The 21771-nt window shown below is 42.4% G+C and overlaps 1 protein-coding gene across 1 annotated transcript; it reads left to right on the forward strand.

Moving 5' to 3' along the window:
• Nucleotides 1-2510: 2510 nt before the first annotated feature.
• On the forward strand, nt 2511-21670 carry LOC140065937 (indolethylamine N-methyltransferase-like). The gene is made up of 6 exons (XM_072113497.1): nt 2511-2635; nt 3386-3411; nt 5776-5919; nt 5978-6012; nt 18224-18504; nt 20996-21670. Exons 1-6 carry the CDS (start codon nt 2511-2513, stop codon nt 21423-21425), a joined length of 1041 nt encoding a protein of 346 aa, XP_071969598.1. The 3' UTR covers nt 21426-21670.
• Nucleotides 21671-21771: the final 101 nt, after the last annotated feature.

Here is a 21771-nt window from a genome sequence, read left to right on the forward strand (position 1 = left end):
CTATGTGGCTAACTAGTCTTGTAAGGAAAGCAATAAGCGAGAAAGATAAAGCATTTAAGGTGCTAAAACGTGAAGGTAGCGATGAGGCATTACAGGATTATAGAGAGAAAAATAAATCCTGTAAAAAGCAGATAAAGGCCGCAAAAATAGAGAATGAGCGAAATATTGCCAGGGAGAGCAAAAATAATCCCAAATTATTTTTCAAGTATATAAATGATAAGAAACTAAAAACAGAGAGTGTGGGTCCCCTTAGAAATAACATGGGGGTCATGGTGGAAGGAGATGAGGAAAGGGCCAATCTACTGAATGTCGCCTTCTCAACTGTCTTTACCCAGGAAAATCCCCTGGTGGAAGACACAATGAGGAATAATGTTAATTCTTTTTATAATGTCAACAGTTTAACCCAGGAAGAGGTACGGCGCCGCCTCGCAACCACTAAGATAGATAAATCACCGGGGCCAGATGGCATACACCCCCGGGTTCTGCATGAATTATGTACCGTGATAGACAGACCGTTATTTTTAATATTTGAAGATTCACTGAGGACTGGTTATGTTCCACAGGACTGGCGCATAGCAAATGTGGTACCAATATACAAAAAAGGATCAAATAGCGATCCTGGAAACTACAGACCCGTAAGTCTAACTGCTGTGGTGGGGAAAATATTTGAGGGGTTTATTAGAGATGCTATCCTGGAGTATCTCACTGTGCACAACCTTATAACCCAGCGTCAGCATGGGTTTATGAGAGATCGGTCCTGTCAGACTAATCTGATTGGTTTCTACGAGGAGGTAAGTTCAAGACTGGATCTGGGGGACGCTGTGGATGTTGTATATCTGGACTTCTCAAAGGCATTTGACACCGTGCCACATAAAAGGTTGGTATACAAAATGAGACTGCTGGGAATAGGAGAAAATCTGTGTATCTGGGTAAGTAATTGGCTTAGTGATAGAAAACAGAGGGTGGTCATTAATGGCACATTCTCAGATTGGGTTGATGTTACCAGTGGAGTGCCACAGGGGTCAGTATTGGGGCCACTTCTTTTTAATATTTTTATTAATGACCTTGTAGTGGGTTTACACAGTCAAGTTTCAATATTTGCAGATGATACTAAGCTGTGTAAAGTAATAAATACTGAGGTCGATAGTTTAGCATTACAGAGGGATTTGTGGAAGCTTGAGGGATGGGCAGAGAAATGGTTGATGAGGTTTAATGTAGATAAATGTAAAGTTATGCACTTGGGCCATGGAAACAAAAAGTATAATTATGTTCTAAACGGTCAATTACTTAGTAAAACTGAAGCTGAAAAGGACTTGGGCGTATTGGTGGATGGTAAACTTAATTTTAGTGACCAGAGCCAGGCGGCTGCTGCTAAAGCAAATAAAATAATGGGATGTATCAAGAGAGGAATAGATTCTCATGATAAAGACATAGTTTTGCCCTTATACAAATCCCTGGTCAGACCACACATGGAATATTGTGTACAGTTTTGGGCACCAGTGTATAAAAAGGATATAATAGAGCTGGAACGGGTGCAAAGGAGAGCAACCAGGATTATTAGGGGAATGGGGGGATTAGAATACACTGACAGATTACAAAATTTGGGATTATTCAGTTTAGAAAAAAGACGACTGAGGGGAGACCTCATTACAATGTACAAATACCTGAACGGACAGTACAAGGATCTCTCCAAAGATCTTTTTATACCTAGGCCTGTGACCAGGACAAGGGGACATCCTCTACGCCTAGAGGAGAGGCGATTCTACCATCACCATAGACAAAGGTTCTTTACTGTAAGAGCAGTGAGACTATGGAACTCTCTGCCGCAGGAGGTTGTTATGGCCGACTCTATGTACATGTTCAAGAGAGGCCTGGATGACTTTCTGGAGAGAAAAAATATCACGGGTTATGGGGATAAAACATTTATTTAATTCTTGAAGGTTGGACTTGATGGACTTGCGTCTCCTTCCAGCCTTATATACTATGATACTATGATCCCCTTCTGTCCGATAGTTCACACTGTTTACTCTCTTCCTTTGAGACAGTAACACAGGAAGAAGTCTCCAGGTTCCTTTTTTCTGCCCCACAACCAGAACTACGACATTCCCTCTCCCCTCTCTAAAATCTTCAACTGCTCTCTCTCTTCTTGGGCCCATCCATTGCTACTAACTACCGACCAATCTCTAGTCTCCTGGAACATCGGAACGCCTGATCTATTCTCGACTATCCACTACCTCTCAGCTAACTCCCTCCTTGATCCATGACAATCTGGTTTTCGTACTATGCATTCCAGGGGCGTTGTTAGGTCAAAAGATCCGGGGCACGAGCCCCGGATCTTTTGGCAGGTGCCCCGAATGTTGTCGCCTGGCTCCCACTACTTTCAGCTCTATTTGCATCCTCTGGATGCTTATAGAGATGATTACTGTAGTGGAGCAGGGTGCCGTCAGCATCCTGCTCCACTACAGAGCACATACAGCAGTTCTGTGCTGTAGTGAGAGCTGCAGGAGTTGATGACATTGCGTATCCTGCTTCAAGCAGCTCCCTCTAGCAGCCTGGAGCAGGAGGTGCTGTGTAGTGACGTCACCACATCCCGTCCTGCAGGTGGAGGGGAAGAGGAAATCATGAGTGAAGAGAGGTAAGTTTAACTCTTCTTTTTTAATTATACAGTGTGCATATGGAGTTTTGTGGTCATTACTTTATGTGGAGGCTAGTACAGAGTAGTGGGAGGCTATAAGTTAATAATATTACTGTGTGTGTTTGTGGCTATTAGTGTGAGGGGGATATGTGGGGTCTTTTACTGAGTGTAAGGGGACTATTACTGAGTGTGGGAGTTATAAAGTAAGTGTGGGGGGCTATAAGGGAGCGTGGGAGCTATTTTGTTGTGTGTATAGAAGCTATTAACAAGTAGAGAGCTATTACTGAATGTGGGGAGCTATTAGTGAATGTAAGGGGACTATCACTAAATGTGGGTGTTATAAGTGAATGTAGGGGTGCTATTAGAAAGTTGAGGGCTATGTTACTGAATATGGGGGCTATAAGTGTGTATGGAGGCTATTTTTGAGTGTAGGGGGTTTTATAGCAAGTGGAGGGCTACTATTACTATTACTAAATATGGAGCTATTAGTGAGGGAAGGGTCTATTCTGAAAGTGGGGGTTATAAGTGGCTGTTTGGCTATTAGGGGGGCTATTACTGAATGTGGGGGCTATTTGTTAGCATAGAAGGGCGTTTGCTTAGTGTGGGGGGGATATTATTAAATGTGGAAGTTTAAGTGTGGGGGGCTACTAGTGAGTTTGTGAGGTTATTACAAAGTGTGTAGGGGACTATTAGTAAGTGTAGGTGGCATTCTTACATGGCCAAATTTAGGGATCATTATTTCATTATTAGGTGGGAGGCACAATGTGGGGGCTTTAGTAAGTGTGAGGTTCACAAGATGTGGTGGCATACACTGTGTGGGACCAAAATTGTGGCTTAGTCGTAAAATGTGCGGCTTAGATAGGTGGATTTTATAATGTGTTGCACTACGGGGCATTACTAGTATTTTTAGGAGGACTTTGTGTGTAGCTGTATTACATTATACGGTTGAAGAGTTTTAGGGGTAGAAGAATGATAACACTGTTAGGGGACAAAGATTTAGGGACAATAGAAAAGTGTAGAACATAAGATGTGGTAATCTCCATAGGCACAGCGCATGGCAGGATAAAGAGAAATGTTGATGGGCGGCTTAATGGAGAACATGAAGAACAACTTCTGCTCTGGATATAATAGGTAGCATTTCTATTCTACTGTGTTTTCTGTAGCTGTACAGTTGTATTTAAGTACAGCTTTTTCAGGTGCAAGCATATAGGGGGGGGGGGGGTGTGCAAAAGGGGACGCAACTGAGAATTTGTTACGTATGCATTGGGGCCCGTGCCCCAGATCTTTTGTGACCCTAGAAACGCCCCTGATGCATTCCACTGAAACTTGTCTTTCTAAAGTCTCCAATGGTGTGCTCACTGCTAAATCCAAAGGTGACTATTTGCTCCTCATTCTTCTGGATCTATCGGCAGCACCTCCTCAGGATGCTTCGCTCCATTGGCCTAAAGGACACTGCACTCTCTTGGTTTTCTTCCTATCTCTCTGATCGCACTTTCAGGGTCTCTTTTTCTGGATCTTTCGCTTCTCATCTTCCACTCACTGACCAGGTACCTCAGGGCTCAGTCCTAGGTCCTCTTCTCTTTTCCCTCCATACTGCTCCCATCAGACAAACCTTCAGCAGATTTGGTTTCCAGTATCATCTTTATGCTGATGATATCCAGCTATATACATTTGCATGTAAAGTCACCCCTGCCTTACTTCAGAAAACTAGTGATTGCCTCTCTGCTGTCTCCAACATCATGTCCTCTCTCTCTTATTGAAAAGTAATCTAAGACTGAACTTCTTGTATTTTCACCTTCTACAGACCAATCCAACCCTGACCTCTCGATCTTGGTCTGTGGGATCACTATAACCCTGAGCCAGCAGTCCTGCTGTATTGGGGTTGTGCTGGACTCCAACTTCTCCTTTGCACTGCATATTAAATCTCTTGGTAGCACTTGCCGCACACATTTCAAAATTGAAACCTCTAAAACGCTTGTTTCTTGATTCACTCTTGATTACAATAACGCTCTACTAATTGGTCATTCACTTACTCACTCTCTCCTCTACAATCTATTAATGCAGAAACCACAAGCCTTACAGATGCCTCTAGTTTGTGCCAGTTACTGCACTGGTTGCAGGTCTCCTTCAGAATACAATTTAAAATCACCCCTACCCAACCTCAAAAGTTTCAAATGTGCTCTTAAACCCTCGCTCTTTAGGCAAGCCTATCACACTCGCTTACTTGTGGATGAAGAATTTTAAACAAAGACACACAGACATGCATCTATGTGCCCCCTCTGGTGGGATCTGCTCTTCTTTAAGCTTCTTATGCCCTTGGCTTTAAAAATCATGCAAATAAGCCTGAGGGGCTCCAGGCTCCATTAACACCTATATGTTTTGCATAATTTTAAATGCCTTTTTTGTAACAAACAGGGTATAAAGAGCTAAAAGAAGTGAGATCCTGCCCAAGAAGGCACGCACACCAGTATGTCAGTGTGCTTGGTTTATAATTCTTGATCCTGGTGGTAGAATTGTAAACCTTTAACTTTAGTCTTAAATTCCCTGGCTAAGAGCCCATTCAAACCGATCCAAGAATAATCACTAACATATTTAACTCACACAACAACTCTTTTAATTGCCATTACTACTTAGAGTTAGCTGGGAGACTACAAAAAGAATATTGTAGTAGTCCAAGCGGGAGATGATGAGGGGATGGACTACCCATTTTGTAGACTCTGTATTAAGGATAGATGTGAGAAATGTTATCGAGATCGAGGCGGCAGATTGTACTAAGGGCATGGATGTGAGGCTTTGACTCTGCCTTATCCTTAAAGATTATAAGACTGTGGACTTTAGGGATCGGGGAGAGTGTGGAGACATAACTTGAGATGGTTAGGTCTGGTGGAAGGGATAAGTTAGGTGGAGAAAAGATTCCATGTTGTCAATGTTAAGGATATGGCTGATATATGAGATTATCGTGTGTAATCATACATTATAGTCCCTCTAACCTCAGGCTTCATCAATTATAAGCAAGGTTTTAGCTTTACTGCCATCCAAGGCAGATATGTAGGCATATGATAATGACAAGTATAATATTGACTCAAAGGAGTTATAGTAGGAAGGGTTTGAACAGATGAGCTCTCATTCTAATCCCTCAGTATCCCAGTCACAGGTCTACCACCAAAAGGAGTTCAGTGCCAAGGAATTCTTTGAGACTTACCTCTCTGCAGACAGTCACCCTGCACTTTATGAAGAGGTTGTTGGCTTCCCCATGAGGCAACTGCACAAAGAATTGTCTTCAGGTTGGTCCTTTCAATCAAGTAAGGTTATAAACTGGCATTATGGAAATATTCTCCGCAGTTCTCTTAAATTCTGGTGTTGCATCAGAATTTCAGGTAAGAAAAAAAAGGATTTAAAAAAAAAAAAAAATTCTTGTGCAAATTCTTTCTGGCAGCGGTTAAAGTAATATAATTTTTTTTAAACTCCCCATTTAACCCAACAAATATATACATAGTAGTCTTGGAATGTTGGAGGTTTTATAATTTGTCCATACATTAGGACAGTGGTTCTAAACCTTTCTAATGCTGTGACCCCGCAATACAGTTCCTCATGCTGTGGTGACCCCAAACCATGCAACTTGCAGTAAAAACACAGTAAAATTTCGGCTCCGATGGCTTTAGGCGACCCCCGGTTTTGGTCGTTCGACCCCTGCTGGGGTCCTGACCCACAGGTTGAGAACCACTGCATTAGGATGTAGTTTTGTTTAAATTTATATAGAAGCTATAATATTAGCAGCATTTTGTAATATTTGTATCCTTCATATTCCCACACAGATCATTTTACAAAATGTCAATGATGTGAAACAAAAAAAACATTGCATCATTGGTGCATAACTTTGAATTTCTATCTCTATTAGCAATGGGTGGAGAGAAAAAGCTATTCTTTCAACTTTTTGAACGGTTTGAATATGGGAGCTAACGCACCTAAAAACTAATGTGCTATATGAACTTTAGGTTCTGTGAATTCTTATTTAATTAAATTTAGTTTTGTTCTTGTAAGCCCCATTAGTGAACTGCCAATCAGAGGCATAGCTACAGAGGGGTCCTATATGCTCATATCCTTTCTAGAATATTAAATAACCCCAGATTTATCCCAGGCCTCCAACCTCATCAATGTAAGTGTTGGACAGATAATGGACTATATCGCAAAGGGGACTTTTATGATAGACTGGGCCTTAGATCTATTGAATACTACAAATCTAAATATGATATGTCAGAGACAGAGATGTTTAGAATCCAACAGATATATAATTTCCTTCAGACGCTGAAGGACTCCTGCCCTGACATCACGCTACACACATAGGGGGATATTCGCCCTGCCGCTGCAAATTCGCAACCCGATACATCAAGAGGCATCTGCCTCTTGATGTATCGGGCTGCCAACAGCGCAGAGTTTATCCTAGAAAAAAACGCTGCCGGCGACTTTTCACATATGAAGAGTCGCCGGCAGCAGCGAGTGCGCAGGCGCGGGGACAGTAACGCCCCGCGCCGGCCCATTCCCGTCCGGCCTCGCCCCCCGCTCGGCCAGCCGCACCCCCCCCCCCTTCAAGCCCCACTGGCGTGAAGGTGGCGGATTGGGGAAAATAATCGCAAAAGCTAGCAATAAGCTAGCATTTGCGATTATTTCAGGGCCTCTGCGCCACTGGCAGTGCGCAGAGGTCCTGATAAATATGCCCTATAAAGTCTATGTCTGACTCAGGCAGGCCTTCCTCATACTTTATCTACCATCTATCAAATTCTTAATGACCAACCCGAGAAATTGGGATACATGTTAGTGTGGGAAAAGGACCTAAATAAATCCCTTTCTCTAGGAGAATGGCATTAGTTGAAGCGAACTACAAAGAATTACTTAGATGGTATCTAGTCCCAGTGAGTATTGCGCAAGTGATCCCTACTTACTCTCCTACGTGTTTTAGAGGGTGCAGAAACAGGGGTACCCATTTCCATATGTGGTGACTTTATAACATGCTTGACACTCTCTCCTAGCCAAGCTTTACTAAATGAAAAGATCCCGGACATTTCAGCTCCTGCAAGGAGATTCTTGTAATTTTTCTTCCTAGCAGCTAAAATAGCGAAAGCCGCAGTCCCCATGGATTTGATTAAACACAAACTAATGTGGATAATGTTTAATGATAAGCTTTATTGTTCAGTACAGGATAAAATGACATTATTTAATGAAACATGGCAGATGTGGATTGCATATCAATCAAGAGTCTGATCCAAAGGACATTCCTATTCTCAACAGGACCCATTTCCCCCTCCCTTCTTCTCTTCCTTCCCTACGTCTTCTTCCCTTTCCCTCCCATCTTAAACTTGTAATAGCTTATAATATATCCGGCTGGTCTTTTGTTTTCAAACAGCGGTCTCTTTAGACCAGCTGTGTTGTGATCACTTATGTAAATTGCTTACATTTCTCCCCCCTCTTTTCTTTTTTGTACACTTCCTAAAAACTTTTGAAAAACCTAATAAAAATATTGTGAAACCAGAAACTGAGGCACTGTGCCCGGCTTACAAAAAGGAGACCAGGACATAGAGAGAGCTCAGTTCACACGCAGCAAGTAGAGGCAGCGAGTCAGAGTTAATGCAGTATCGTGTATACATGTGGAATCACAATACTAGCAAAGAGCATGCCACCATCAGAGAAAATGAGAGTGAACTTCTAGGAGTGTGATAAGAATGTGCACAGAGAAACCTCAAACAAAGTGCAATAATGTATAAATTGTTTATCAACACACAGAACCCAACCTATTAAAGAGAACCCGCAAAATAACCCCCTAAACTAAATATATTTGCATAAACTGCCATTAGAAAGAATTGCATCTATCCCTTCATTGTCACTCTACATGCCTGTAAACCTAAGCAATGAGGTCCTAAACCTGTATGGAAAGGACCTGTGAGATGTCCAATGATTTGTTATCATATTCAAGCTGCCCAGCTTATTCATGAGTGAGAGGCACAGCCACACCCCCAGTGCTTGACTGACAGCCTGTATAATGGTGTAATGGCTCCTCCATGTGCTTGCTGGTGGCCACGCCCCCTGCAGCCCGTGTGTGTATAGGAGAGATATAACAGCTCCAGGCGGCCATGTTATAGCAGAACATGTCAGGTACTTGTGTAGCTGATGTCTGTGTCTCACACATGTGTATTAGGAGGGAGAGCATGTCAGCAGATAAAGCACAGACACTAGCAATGATTTACTATACATTACATACAGACATGAGCAGGGGGAGGAGGGGAAGGGAGAACAGGGGTGACATCACTGCCTCTGACCATGTGACCAGCCTCATTTACATAATAAAGAAAAGATAGTAGTTCATACATTAATCATTGCACAGACTGGATAAAGGCTGTGGTGGATCCTTGTGAGCTGCTCCAACAGGTAGAGGTGACAGAAATAGTGACAGAGACCTCATGACAGGTGTCCTTTAAGACACTAACACTGAATAAAAGGTGTCAAGAATTTCAGCAACATTAATTTAGGTCCCAATTTTAAGAATTGCGATCTTCATACTGCACCCTTCCATACTCCCTCAATTAAAGGGAGTGCATGCATAAAAATAGTAAAAATAACAATAATAAAAAATAACAGGGGTCAATAATTGCATGCTGGAAGAATAAAAACTTCCAGGTCCTGCCCTATAGGTTTGTGTAGGTTTTAAAACTTCTTGGCCTATATCTAATATAATAAAACATTAAGATTTTAATCATAATTAATACAAGTTACATTTTATCTGCCACCTAGTTCCCTCTATTCCCTTTCCATTGTGTAAACAATGATTTGTAAAAAAAGTGATTTGTAGCAAAGAGCAAAACTATGTCCTTATCATAAGAATCTATTCTTCTCTTGATACATTCCATCCCTTATTTGCTTTATTAGCAGCTGCCTGGCACTGATCACTAAAATTAAGTTTACCATCCACCAATACCCCAAAATCTTTTTCAGCTGAAGTTTTACCAAGTAATTGACTATTTAGAACATAATTGTACCTTTTGTTCCCATGGCCCAAGTGCATAATTCTACATTTATCAACATTAAACCTCATCAACGATTTCTCCGCCCACTCAACTTCCACAAATCCCTTTGTAATGCTAAACTATCAACCTCAGCATTAACTACTTTACACAGCTTTGTATCATCTGCAAATATTGAAACTTGAAGTGGCCCCAATACTGACCCCTGTGGCCTCCACTGGTAACCTCAATCCAATCTGAGAATGCACCATTAATGACGACCCTCTGTTTTCTATCGAAAAGCCAATTGTTTACACAAATACACAGATTTTCCTCTAGTCCCATCAGTTTCATTATATGTAGCCTTGGAAAGGTCCAGATTTACATTCACATCCTCCCCCAGGTCCAGTCTGAAACTCACCTCCTCATGGAAGCCAATCAGATTAGTCTGACAGGGCTGATCTCTCATAAACCCATGCTGATACTGGGTTATGAGGTTATGTACAGTGAGATGCTCAAGGACAGCATCTCTAACAAACCCCCAAAAATATTTTTCCCACAACACTAGTTCCACTCACAGGTCTGTCATTTCCAGGATCGCTTTTTGATCCTTTTTTGTATATTGGAACCGGGGTGTACGCCATCTGGGGCCGGTGATTTGTCTATTTTAGTGGTTTTAGGCAGTGGTGCACCTCTTCCTTGGTTAAACTGTTGACATTCCAAAGAGAATTTACATTATTCCTCATCATGTCTTCCACCAGGGGATTATCCTGGGTTAAGACAGTTCAGAAGGCAACATACAAAAGATTGACCCTTTCCTCATCTCCCTCCACCCTGATCCACCTGTTGCCTCCTGTCCTCCAGCCTCCTCCTGCTTTGGCCTCCTGGCCTTCAGCCTCTTTTTTTTTTTTTTTTTTTTTTTTTTACAGAATTTGATATATTTTATATCGACCTGTGCTCTATCCTCCCTCATATTGTGGCCTCCTGTCCCCCAGCCTCCTACTGTGCCCACATATACAGGATAGGAGTAGTAGCGCTGTATTGTGCCCATATAATAGGAGTAGTAGTGCTGTGCCCATATATATCATGGGAGTAGTAGTAGAAGTACTTTGTTGTGCTACTCCGATTCTATATCTATTGCCGCAGCTCAGTACTACTATCCAGTATATAGCATAGTACTACTACTACTACTACTACTACTACTATTCTGTAAATATAGGCACAACACTGCTACTCCGATCCTATACATGGGAACAGCACAGTTCCAGTAATAATGTTAGGAATGTTATTTTCTTTTCATATCTGTAATCATGGACTGCCTTTTTAACAAGATGGTGTAATTCTGACAACTTTCTGCATTTTGTACATTGTGTTTGTGGGGTATCGGATTGACCAATCACGGTGAGTGGCTGGTGAAGGTTCTGCTTTAATGCTCCTCATTGCCACCAATGATAAAATGATTTCAGGGGCTTGAGCCATAAACCCAGGGCAAGTGCCTCAAAGGTAGTTTTCTCTGAAATACTACTATCGCATGCCACACCAGAAAGGCAGCGGGTTGATGGAGAACTGGGATGACTTTGCTGTTGGCTGCAGGCTCTACAGTAGGAATGGGCTGCACCTCAATGGGAGATGTCTAGAAGGTTGCCGGAGTGTTTAAACTAGAGACTTGGGGGGAGGGGGGTATCTACATAGGGAAATGGGAAGAGTCATGGTACATGGGGGAGGAAGGGGAGCTGGTAATGTCAGCGAATAAGAATCAAAAGGAATATAAATAGGGAAAACCATATAAAAGTGTATGTACACTAATGCAAGAAGCCTCACCAACAAAATGGAGGAACTGGAAGTGTGACTGGGCTGTTAAAATGCATGCTAATAGACCTTTTTTTAATAGAAATGATTGTATAAAAAAAAAGGGAGGTGTTGTTTATATGTAAAATTGTGCCTCATACCCTTCCTTTGGTATAAGGTTCCAAGTATGATGGAGGCAAAAGAAGAACTGATAAGTTAAATAGATGCAGGTTAGAATATGGTGGGACTTCAACTACCCGACAGAAACCTGGGGGACAGAAACCTGCATGCCCTACAAAGTCTGCAGGTTTTTGGCAATAACAAAAGACAAAAAACTGTCACAAGGTTTTTGCAAAACCCTAAAAGAGGGGGGAGGGCACTCCTAGACCTCATCTTACTCAACAGACCACACAGAATATCAAAATTGTAGGTTGGGGGCACCTGGGTAATAAGGACCACAATATCGCTAATTTTGGAACATCCCTCACTAAAGATTGTTGGTTTCCCCTTTAATAACACTCTAAACTGCACTCCAATGGTATAAATTGGGATAATATTCTCAAAATCAAAAGTACCCAAAATAGATGGGACATTTTCAAAAGTATTCTAAAAAGGTCACATAACATATGGGGAGAAGCATAATAGAACTGACAGTGTGTAATAGGCATCTCATCTCTATTTCATCACTCTGTAGTACTAGTCACTATTCACAAGGTAAAAGAAAGTGTATATAAACCTGTACCCTGATAATCTAACCATATTTTCAGCTCACAGAACTATATGGATCATGTAGTGTCTGCTTAGAGAGTCCCCGCCCAGACCCTGGAATTTTGCACTGACCATCACTGAGTGATGGTTTTATTGCGGTTTTATCTCGAGTAAAATACCGTATATACTCGAGTATAAGCTGACCCAAGTATAAGCCGAGGCCCCTAATTTTACCACAAAAACCTGGTAAAACCTATATTTTGTTTACTCGAGTATAAGCCGAGTTTGGGTTTTCAGCACATATTTTTGTGCTGAAAAACTAGGCTTATACTCGAGTATATAAGGTAAGTAGGGGTAGTAAAAAAAGTAGGGGTTAAAATGATCTTTATTGTGTAAACTGTGAATTGTGTATCACTAGGTGATTGAGATTTGAGTACCGTATATACTCATGTATAAGCCAGGTTTTAAAAATGCTGAATACAGGCTTATACACGAGTCAATACACTTAAAAAATAATAAACTTAAATACTCACCCTCCAGTGGCCCCGATGAGTAGCGCGGATCCTCTTCTGGCTTCCGCGCTGGTCTTCTTTCTTCTGTAACATCCTGCAGGGTGCCGCCATGTTTTTCTCCCGGGCGGCGCATAGTATGACGTCAGCAGCGGCGCGTCATACTATTCGCCTGCCGACCGGGAGAGGGCAGTGGTGGCGCCCTGCAGGATGTTACAGAAGAAAGAAGACCAGCACGGAAGCCAGAAGACGAGCCGCGCTTCGGGGGGGTCGACGGAGAGAGAGTATATAAGTTTGTTTTTTTTTTAATACTGGGCTGGCTGTATACTACTGGGGTCAGGCTGAGGTGGCTGTATACTACTGGGGGCAAGCTGGGCTGGCTGTATACTACTGGGGGCAAGCTGGGCTGGCTGTATACTACTGGGGGCAGGCTGTATACTACTGGGGGCAGGCTGGGCGGGCTGTATACTACTGGGGGCAGGCTGGGCTGGCTGTATACTACTGGGGGCAGGCTGGGCTGGCTGTATACTACTGGGGGCAGGCTGGGCAGGCTGTATACTACTGGGGGCAGGCTGGGCAGGCTGTATACTACTGGGGGCAGGCTGGGCAGGCTGTATACTACTGGGGGCAGGCTGAGGTGGCTGTATACTAAATGGGGGCTGGCAGGCTGTATACTAAATGGGGGCTGGCAGGCTGTATACTAAATGGGGGCTGGCAGGCTGTATACTAAATGGGGGCTGGCAGGCTGTATACTAAATGGGGGCTGGCAGGCTGTATACTAAATGGGGGCTGGCAGGCTGTATACTAAATGGGGGCTGGCAGGCTATATACTACTGGGGGCAGGCTGTATACTACTGGGGGCAAGCTTGGCTGGCTGTATACTACTGGGGGCAAGCTGGGCGGGCTGTATACTACTGGGGGCAAGCTTTATACTACTGGGGGCAAGCTGGGCGGGCTGTATACTACTGGGGGCAAGCTGGGCGGGCTGTATACTACTGGGGGCAAGCTGTATACTACTGGGGGCAGGCTGTATACTACTGGGGGCAAGCTGGGCGGGCTGTATACTACTGGGGGCAAGCTTTATACTACTGGGGGCAAGCTGTATACTACTGGGGGCAAGCTGTATACTACTGGGGGCAAGCTGGGCGGGCTGTATACTACTGGGGGCAAGCTGGGCGGGCTGTATACTACTGGGGGCAAGCTGTATACTACTGGGGGCAGGCTGTATACTACTGGGGGCAAGCTGGGCTGGCTGTATACTACTGGGGGCAAGCTGGGCTGGCTGTATACTACTGGGGGCAAGCTGGGCTGGCTGTATACTACTGGGGGCAAGCTGGGCTGGCTGTATACTACTGGGGGCAAGCTGGGCTGGCTGTATACTACTGGGGGCAAGCTGGGCTGGCTGTATACTACTGGGGGCAAGCTGGGCTGGCTGTATACTACTGGGGGCAAGCTGGGCTGGCTGTATACTACTGGGGGCAAGCTGGGCTGGCTGTAAACTACTACTGGGGGCAAGCTGGGCTGGCTGTAAACTACTACTGGGGGCAAGCTGGGCTGGCTGTAAACTACTACTGGGGGCAAGCTGGGCTGGCTGTAAACTACTACTGGGGGCAAGCTGGGCTGGCTGTAAACTACTACTGGGGGCAAGCTAGGCTGGCTGTAAACTACTACTGGGGGCAAGCTAGGCTGGCTGTAAACTACTACTGGGGGCAAGCTAGGCTGGCTGTAAACTACTACTGGGGGCAAGCTAGGCTGGCTGTTTACTACTGGGGGCAAGCTAGGCTGGCTGTTTACTACTGGGGGCGGGCTGTATACTGTAGAGGGCTGGCTGGCTATATACTGGGGGGGGGCTGTGATCAATGCATTTCCCACCCTCTGCTTATACTCGAGTCAATATGTTTTCCCAATTTTTGGTGGTAAAATTAGGGGCCTCGGCTTCTACTTGGGTCAGCTTATACTCGAGTATATATGGTATTTTCTTTTGTGGGAAACCCCTTTAATAGAAAACAGAGGGTCACCTTAAATGGCACATTCTAAGATGAAGTCACCCGTGAGGAATCAACGGGGTCGGTATTGGGCCCCCTTTTAATACTTTTCTTTTATCAATGACCTCATAGAGGGTTTACAGGGTACACTTGGCAAACAATACTAAACTCTGTAAAGTAAGTAATACAGAGGAAGATATGGAAGAACTGGAAAGTGTGCAGAGGAGAGCAACCAAAGTTATTAGGGACTAGAATACAATGACAGATTACAAAATTTGGGGTTATTCAGTTTAGAAAAAAAAGACGTCTGAGGGGAGACCTCATTACAATGTACAAGGTTTCTTTCCAAAGATCTTTTTATACCTAGGCCTGTGACCAGGACAAGGGGGCATCCTCTATGCCTTGAGGAGAGACAGTTCTACTTCTTTTACTGTAAGAGAAATAGGACTGTAGAACACTCTGCCGCATGTATAATGGGGAAAAATATTTTCTAAATTTTATAAGTTGGACTTTTCTCAAACCTTATCTACTATGAAAAAGAAATTTATTTGATCGAAATGTTCTTTTTATCAACTTTTCCATAGAAAAGAAAATTTGTAGGGGTTTGCTGTTAGCCCCCTCTAGTGGCTCTATGTATGAGAGGAACACATCTCATTCCAAATCCATTGTAGTTTCATTAGTATAGTTGGTACGGAAAGTATTCAGACCTCTTTAAATTTTTCACTCTTTGTTTCATTGCAGTCACATGGTCATAAGTATTCAGACCTTTTGCTGTGACACTCATATTTAACTCACATGCTGTCCATTTCCTTCTGATCCTCCAGCTGTGTTGAATTAAACAGATTGGACTTGATTAGAAAAGGCACACAACTGTGTAATATATTTTCATAAAAAGGTTATATTAGCACTCTAGTATATAAATATTACTCAGGTGCACATCCCAGAACCTGGACCAAGGTTCATCCGCAGCATAAAGTGAAAAAAATGGCAGCACTCCGAGTTTCAATGTGATAAAAAGTACTGGTTTATTCCAACATGTGCCAAGCTACGTTTCGGCTCCTAAAGCCTGGAGCCTTTCTCGAGCAAAGGTGTATACAACAGTGATAGAATTTATACAAAGTAAAAAGGAAGTGACATCACTTCTAGCATACAAACATGTGATAATTCCAATTCAATTATAAATATACAAGTTAATATTCATATATATGTTTAATTCATAATTGTGTCAAAGTGTAAAAGTGCATATATGTAAAATATAGATCGATCACTCACCACAGGATCATGGTGGACCGGGTCTGTCGGCGTTCTGTATTGCTTACTGTGCCTGACCGAGGTCACATGACTGTCATCAGCATAAAGCATTATGGCACATGTTGGAATAAACCAGTCCTTTTTTTTACATTGAATCTCGGAGGGCTACCACTTTTTTCACTTATATATGAACTCACCGTGCATGTCAGAGCACATGAGAATCATGAGGTCTAAGGAACTTCCCAAGGACTCCAAAGACAGAAATGTTGCAAGGTACAGATTTGGACAAAAGCGCAGTGGCCTCCATAATCCTTAAAATGGAAGAAGTTTGGGATGACACTGCTTTGACCTGGCCACCATACCAAACTAAGCAATTGTTGGAGAAGAGCCTTGTTGAGAGAGCTCTAGAGTTGCAGTAGGGAGATGGGAGAAAGTTCTAAAAAGTCACTGCAGCCCTCAACCAGTTAGGGCTTTATGGCAGAATGTGTCGACAAAAGCCTCTCCTCAGTGCAAGACATAAGAAAGCCAGAAATATAACAAAAAATGTTTATTGGATAAGTAACAATTTTAAACACAATCAAGACGGGACAACAATAAATATAAAAACACTTAAAAAGTACACCAGAGGGGTGTACAAAGCTGCTGAGGGCCAAGTTGCCCTAAAAACCCCTACTACAGTTTGCCAAGAGTAGAACTACAGTCACCATAAGGACCAGAATATGAATAACCATATAGAGCTAAAGTGCAAAAAATGATGCATGAAAAGTGCAATTGACCACTGTAACAAAACTCTGATGCATTGATCCCTACAGGAGGGGGGTAAGTGAACATGTAGTAACAATACATAAAAAAAATAAAAATAGAAGCCTTATGAGTTATTGAGCATATGATCAATGACAAGGCAAAGGCATAGCGATAGCTATATGTTAAAGGTGCACCACAAAAAGTTGGTGAACTCTTTCGGACCAGTGCAGGGGCACAGATTCATTATTTCTGGTACATGTTGTAAATGAATTGGTTGCACCCAGTATTATACACGGGAAGATCACTTTTAGTGAAGTTTCCAACTTTCTTAGTAAATGTGCCCCAATGACCTAAGCACACAACTAAAATAACAAAGCAGTGCCTTCACAACAACTCTGAGCCCATTTTTGACCTGCCCAACAAGAGCCCTGACCTAAACCCAATTGAGCATCTCTGGAGAGACTTGAAAATGGCTTCCACCAACGTTCAACCTGAGGGAACTGGAGAGGATCTGCAAGAAAGAGGCAGAGGATCCCCAAATCCAGGTGTGAAAAACTTGTTGCATCATTCCCAAGACGACTCATGGCTGTACTAGCTCAAAAGGTGCTTCTACTCAATACTGAGCAAAGGGGCTGAATACTTATGACCATGGGATATTTCAGTTTTTCAATTAGCAAAAGTATCTACATTTCAGTTTATTTCTGTCAAGATGGGGTGCATATTGTACTAAAAGTGTAACCGTCATTCTGAGCAAAAAAAAAACTAAAATACTTAATTCTGCTCCAGGTGTCCCTGGGAATCATTCCTCAAAGTATTTTGCCTCTCAGTCCTTATTTAGTACCTTTTTTTGTCCCATAGCAACCATGGTTTCCAGCTCTCAAAAAACCTACAATCAGCAAGATGGAGGGATGGGAGTTGCCTTCTGTGACATCATCACAAGTGCCTGCTGCTGACCAATGAGACCAGAGCTATCTATTTCATATCCATCTTCTATCTATCTAATATCTCATATCATATCTATCTGATATCTATCCATCTCATATCCATTTATCTATCTATCTATCCATCTTTCTATCCCTCCTATCTATCTCCTTTCTATCTATCTATCTGAGAGGGAACAGCACACGAGGGCACAGCTTGCAGACTTGGAGAGTGTCAACTGCCACTTCCTTGTGAGAGGTGATGGGGGACTGCAGTTTCTGTCTGTGTGGATTATTTGCTTATACACAAGTGTAGGGAAAGCTGAGGGAGAGACAAGTGTATGTGTTTGGTCACTGCATTAGTTATGGCTTCTCCCCGCACATGAGTGCTGGGGCAGGGAGAGATGAGGTAATCAGCTGGCTGCAGGGAGGGGGATGGGGGCATTTCTCCCTCCGTAGTCTCTGCTTCAGAAGTCTTCAGAATACAAGAGGAAGGAGCAAGATTCTACTAATCCAATTGCAAAAGGGCTTAAAATTACCTGCCCTACAACATATCAAAAGTTTTTTGAAATGACGGTTACACTTTAAGTGAGCAAAAAAGAAATACATTTTTTGATATTACAAATTGGCTGCAATTAATCCAATTTAGAAGGGGTCTTAATACTTTGTATGCATGCAATATTTAATCTAGTCTTTCCCAGTCCATGTGTTTGTGTCTCCGCACCTAAATAATTATTTCCTCTTACCCATTACTACCTTTCCAGGACACATTAAGGGAAAGACTTTAATAGAATTCACCTTGGGCCCAGTCCTGTTTAAGCTGTTGGTTTGCTGTGAATATTTTGAGGAGATTACAGTCTTAGAATTCAATGACGAATGTTCAATGGAGCTAAAGAAATGGCTGAAGAAACACCCAGAGGCTATAGACTGGACTCATGTCTCACAGTTTGCTTGTTCTCTGGATGGGAAAAGGTAAAATGAACAACCAAAAAACAGAGATTTAACTATATTAGTATTTAGTAGACACAGAGTTAAAAGGGCCGGCACCACAAATGTAGGTTCTTGTCAAAATTCCTTAACTAGAAACTGTTGCTATGTCCAGATATAATAAGAGTAAGTTCTGAATGGTGCCCCCTGTTCTGTTTTGGGAAGGGGGGATTAATCAAACTCACATTGTGTGCCAGCCCTTGATGATAACGCTGCCCTTAGGTCGTGTTGGATATACCAAGAGGCTCGGACCTGCTATTGTATCAGTTCTGCAACAATGCGCATGGACAATTGTACACTAGCTCCTGTATGCCAGTACAAGCCTTGATAAATCCTCCCTATTGGGCCTTTGCTTGTCTCTGCCAGGACTATCCTGGCGCAGTAATATACAGTGTAGTCCCCGGCTGGTCCCTTTTAGGTTTTCCTATTGCCCTTAAAGGACATCTACAACAGGATGAAAGATCTTAATAAACCAGGCACACTGACATACTGTTGTATGTCCTCTCCGGCAGGTTCTGCTCCTCTTTAACCCTTCCCGACATTTGACGTAATAGTACTGCATGGCGGGAGGTGCGTGCCCGCATTTTGTACTATTACAACAAGCTTCTGGCGCGGGCAGATTTGAAAAAAAATGGGTCGTGTCAGGAAGGTGAAAAGTGGCTTCGGCGTTAAGCTTCCAATGCCTTTGCTTTTAAGAAAGAAGGCTTTAAAAGTTATGCAAACAAGCCTGAGGGGGCCCAAGCTTCATTAACGCCTATCATTTGCATAATTTTAAAAGCCTTAAAAAAAAGGGCATAAGAACTAAAAGAAGAGCCCTATTTTCACAAAAATTTTGCTTATTACAGCAAAAGATGAGAAATATGTAATTTCTAAATCAGGGTAAGTTAACATAAATGTTAAGAAAGAAGGGGAGGGGATTAGAAAAGGGAGGGGGAGGGGGTTAGAAAAGGGAGTTGGGTTATACCAGGGTAGAAGTTGTTTGGATGAACCTAGTTTCAGTCATTTGGTGTTAAGTTGAGGGAGGGGTTTCTCCTATTGGAAACTTTAATAGTCCTATATGTTGTGGAATGTATTCAGAGTGCCTTGTCTGAGGGCATACATTTTTTCTAGCAAACAGTGTAGGTGTATAGAAGCAAAGAGTTCTTGAAAGGGAGGTTGGTGACTTTCAAGATCTTGCAATCAATAGTTTAGATGGCTGGAGAATATGACCTGTTAATTTCCTGGAATATTTCCCTACATAATCTTTTATATAACCTCAGGATCTGCCCTTTGTGAAATTCTAGATCCTTTTATGATTTATTATTAGAGTAAGGGGGTACCGTCCAAGATGGCGCACCTAATAAAATGGGAAAAAGACCTAGGGCAGGAATTTTCCATGCTACAATGAAAAGAGGCCAATTACTGGTGGAGGAAGATGCTGGAGGAACTGTGCCCCCTCGTCTTTTGATTTAATTTAACCTGGAACAATTCTCTACTGCATTTTTTGTATGGACCATTCTTATATTTCTATACATTAATCATGTCCCCTCTTATTATTCTCTTTTTGAGACTAAATAAATCTAATTGTTTTAAATCTTTCCTCATAACTGAGACCCTCTATACCCCTTATTTTTGGTGAGTGAGAGCAGGCTAAATATAGTTTAGATAAGTAAACCATGCCCTCAGTCTTCAGAGACTCACATGTCTCTCATTCATGAGGGAAATGGGTTAGCAGTGTCAGTGAAGAGGTGGGGTATACAGACTATATACTGCAGTTCACTGCCTCTATGACTGGAACAGCAGACATCAATATTCAAGAAAAATGCCCTCTCTAATTCCCATGGATACATGGGATCAGTGGAACATGTATAAAGATATCTAGAAGCTACAGTGTGTGTGTGTGTGTGTGTGTGTGTGTGTGTGTGGGGGGGGGGGGGGGGTGCTGGAGGGTCATCAGGATTTCACATTTGACCTAATGACAGGTTACCATAGGCTTTTTAATACTAATTACCAATCTTCTTTTATAATTTACATTCTTAGTTCCACAAAGTTTTAGAAGTGTATGAAAGTATACCAGGCTCCCTGTGTCCTAACAGGTATGGAAGCTCCCCCCTCCCTAATGCAGACATGAGCAGACCCCGTGCTGCAAGTAAAATCTTAGCCAACTCATGTCTGCTTGAGGCAGGGGGGCAGAGAGTGGGTAGAAGGGCAAGGAAGAACTATAAATGCTGTGATAAGATCATGATAATGACAAGGGCTCTGACGCCCCCATGACTCAATCCTCTTTGCTGGCAGGGAGTCAGGTATACTTTTATATACATTTTAAATGAAACTAAGAATGCCAATTATAAAAAAAGCTCATACAAGATTCAATCTTGGAAAACCTGCATTACAAGGAGTATTTTTCTCAAACTGAACTCGCTCATGAGAAACCTGACCTAATCTAACAACCAGAATACCAACATTTTAATGATTTCTGTAACACTTCCGTTTTTAGCAATGGTTGGAGAGAGAAGAATGAAAAAGTAAGAGAGCGGGTGAAGCAAGTGATAGATTGTGACATCACAGCAGACACCTTAGTGGCTCCCGGCGTTCTACCTCCTGCAGACTGTCTATTGTGTATCTGGGGTCTTGATGTGATAAGCAAGGACCAAGATGACTTCCAGAAGAACCTGGAGAAAATGGCAGCCCTTTTGAAGTGTGGGGGACACCTACTTCTTTTTGGTACCATAAATGCAAAGTTGTACAAAGTAGGAGAACATTCTTTTCATATTGTAAATTATGATGAGGAGTTTTTGAGAAAGGCCCTTAGGGACTGTGGATTTGGCTTTGAGAATCTTGAGAATAGACCTAGAGGGGAATTCAGTGACTCCATTATCTATGATAGCTTTGTATATGTAAGAGCCCGGAAAGTCAGAAACCCATAAACCATTTGATAAAACATGACTGGGGATAAATATCAACACTGAGCAGCGTCTAGAAAAGATTTGCAGATTATAAAATTATCGGTGTACCTTGTGTACAAGGTTACTGATAGAAATGCTTTTAAAGGGTTGTCCAATTTAAGCAAATTAAAGCAAATACTAGTGTTTGTGTAATGAAAAGTTTTCAAAACATTTTCAATATAATTTTGTATCAATTCTTCACAATTTTCTCTTCTTGCTGTCTTTCTATAGGAAGCTTTATGGTTTACTTCCTGTAGATAAACACCGGCCCATGGTCATGTGATATCAAATCACATGACCATGGACCAGTGTTTATCTACAGGAAGTA

This window comes from Engystomops pustulosus, chromosome 6, assembly GCF_040894005.1.
Source record: "Engystomops pustulosus chromosome 6, aEngPut4.maternal, whole genome shotgun sequence".
In the NCBI taxonomy this organism is placed as follows: domain Eukaryota; kingdom Metazoa; phylum Chordata; class Amphibia; order Anura; family Leptodactylidae; genus Engystomops; species Engystomops pustulosus.

Bases quoted from the DNA above. Each gene is read 5' to 3' on its own strand.
- LOC140065937 (XM_072113497.1), top strand. From the start codon at position 2,511: ATGACATTGCGTATCCTGCTTCAAGCAGCTCCCTCTAGCAGCCTGGAG. The intron at 3,412-5,775 runs GTAAGTGTGAGG...CTAATCCCTCAG, and splicing joins GGCACAATGTGGGGGCTTTA to TATCCCAGTCACAGGTCTAC. The intron at 5,920-5,977 runs GTTGGTCCTTTC...TATTCTCCGCAG, and splicing joins GCACAAAGAATTGTCTTCAG to TTCTCTTAAATTCTGGTGTT.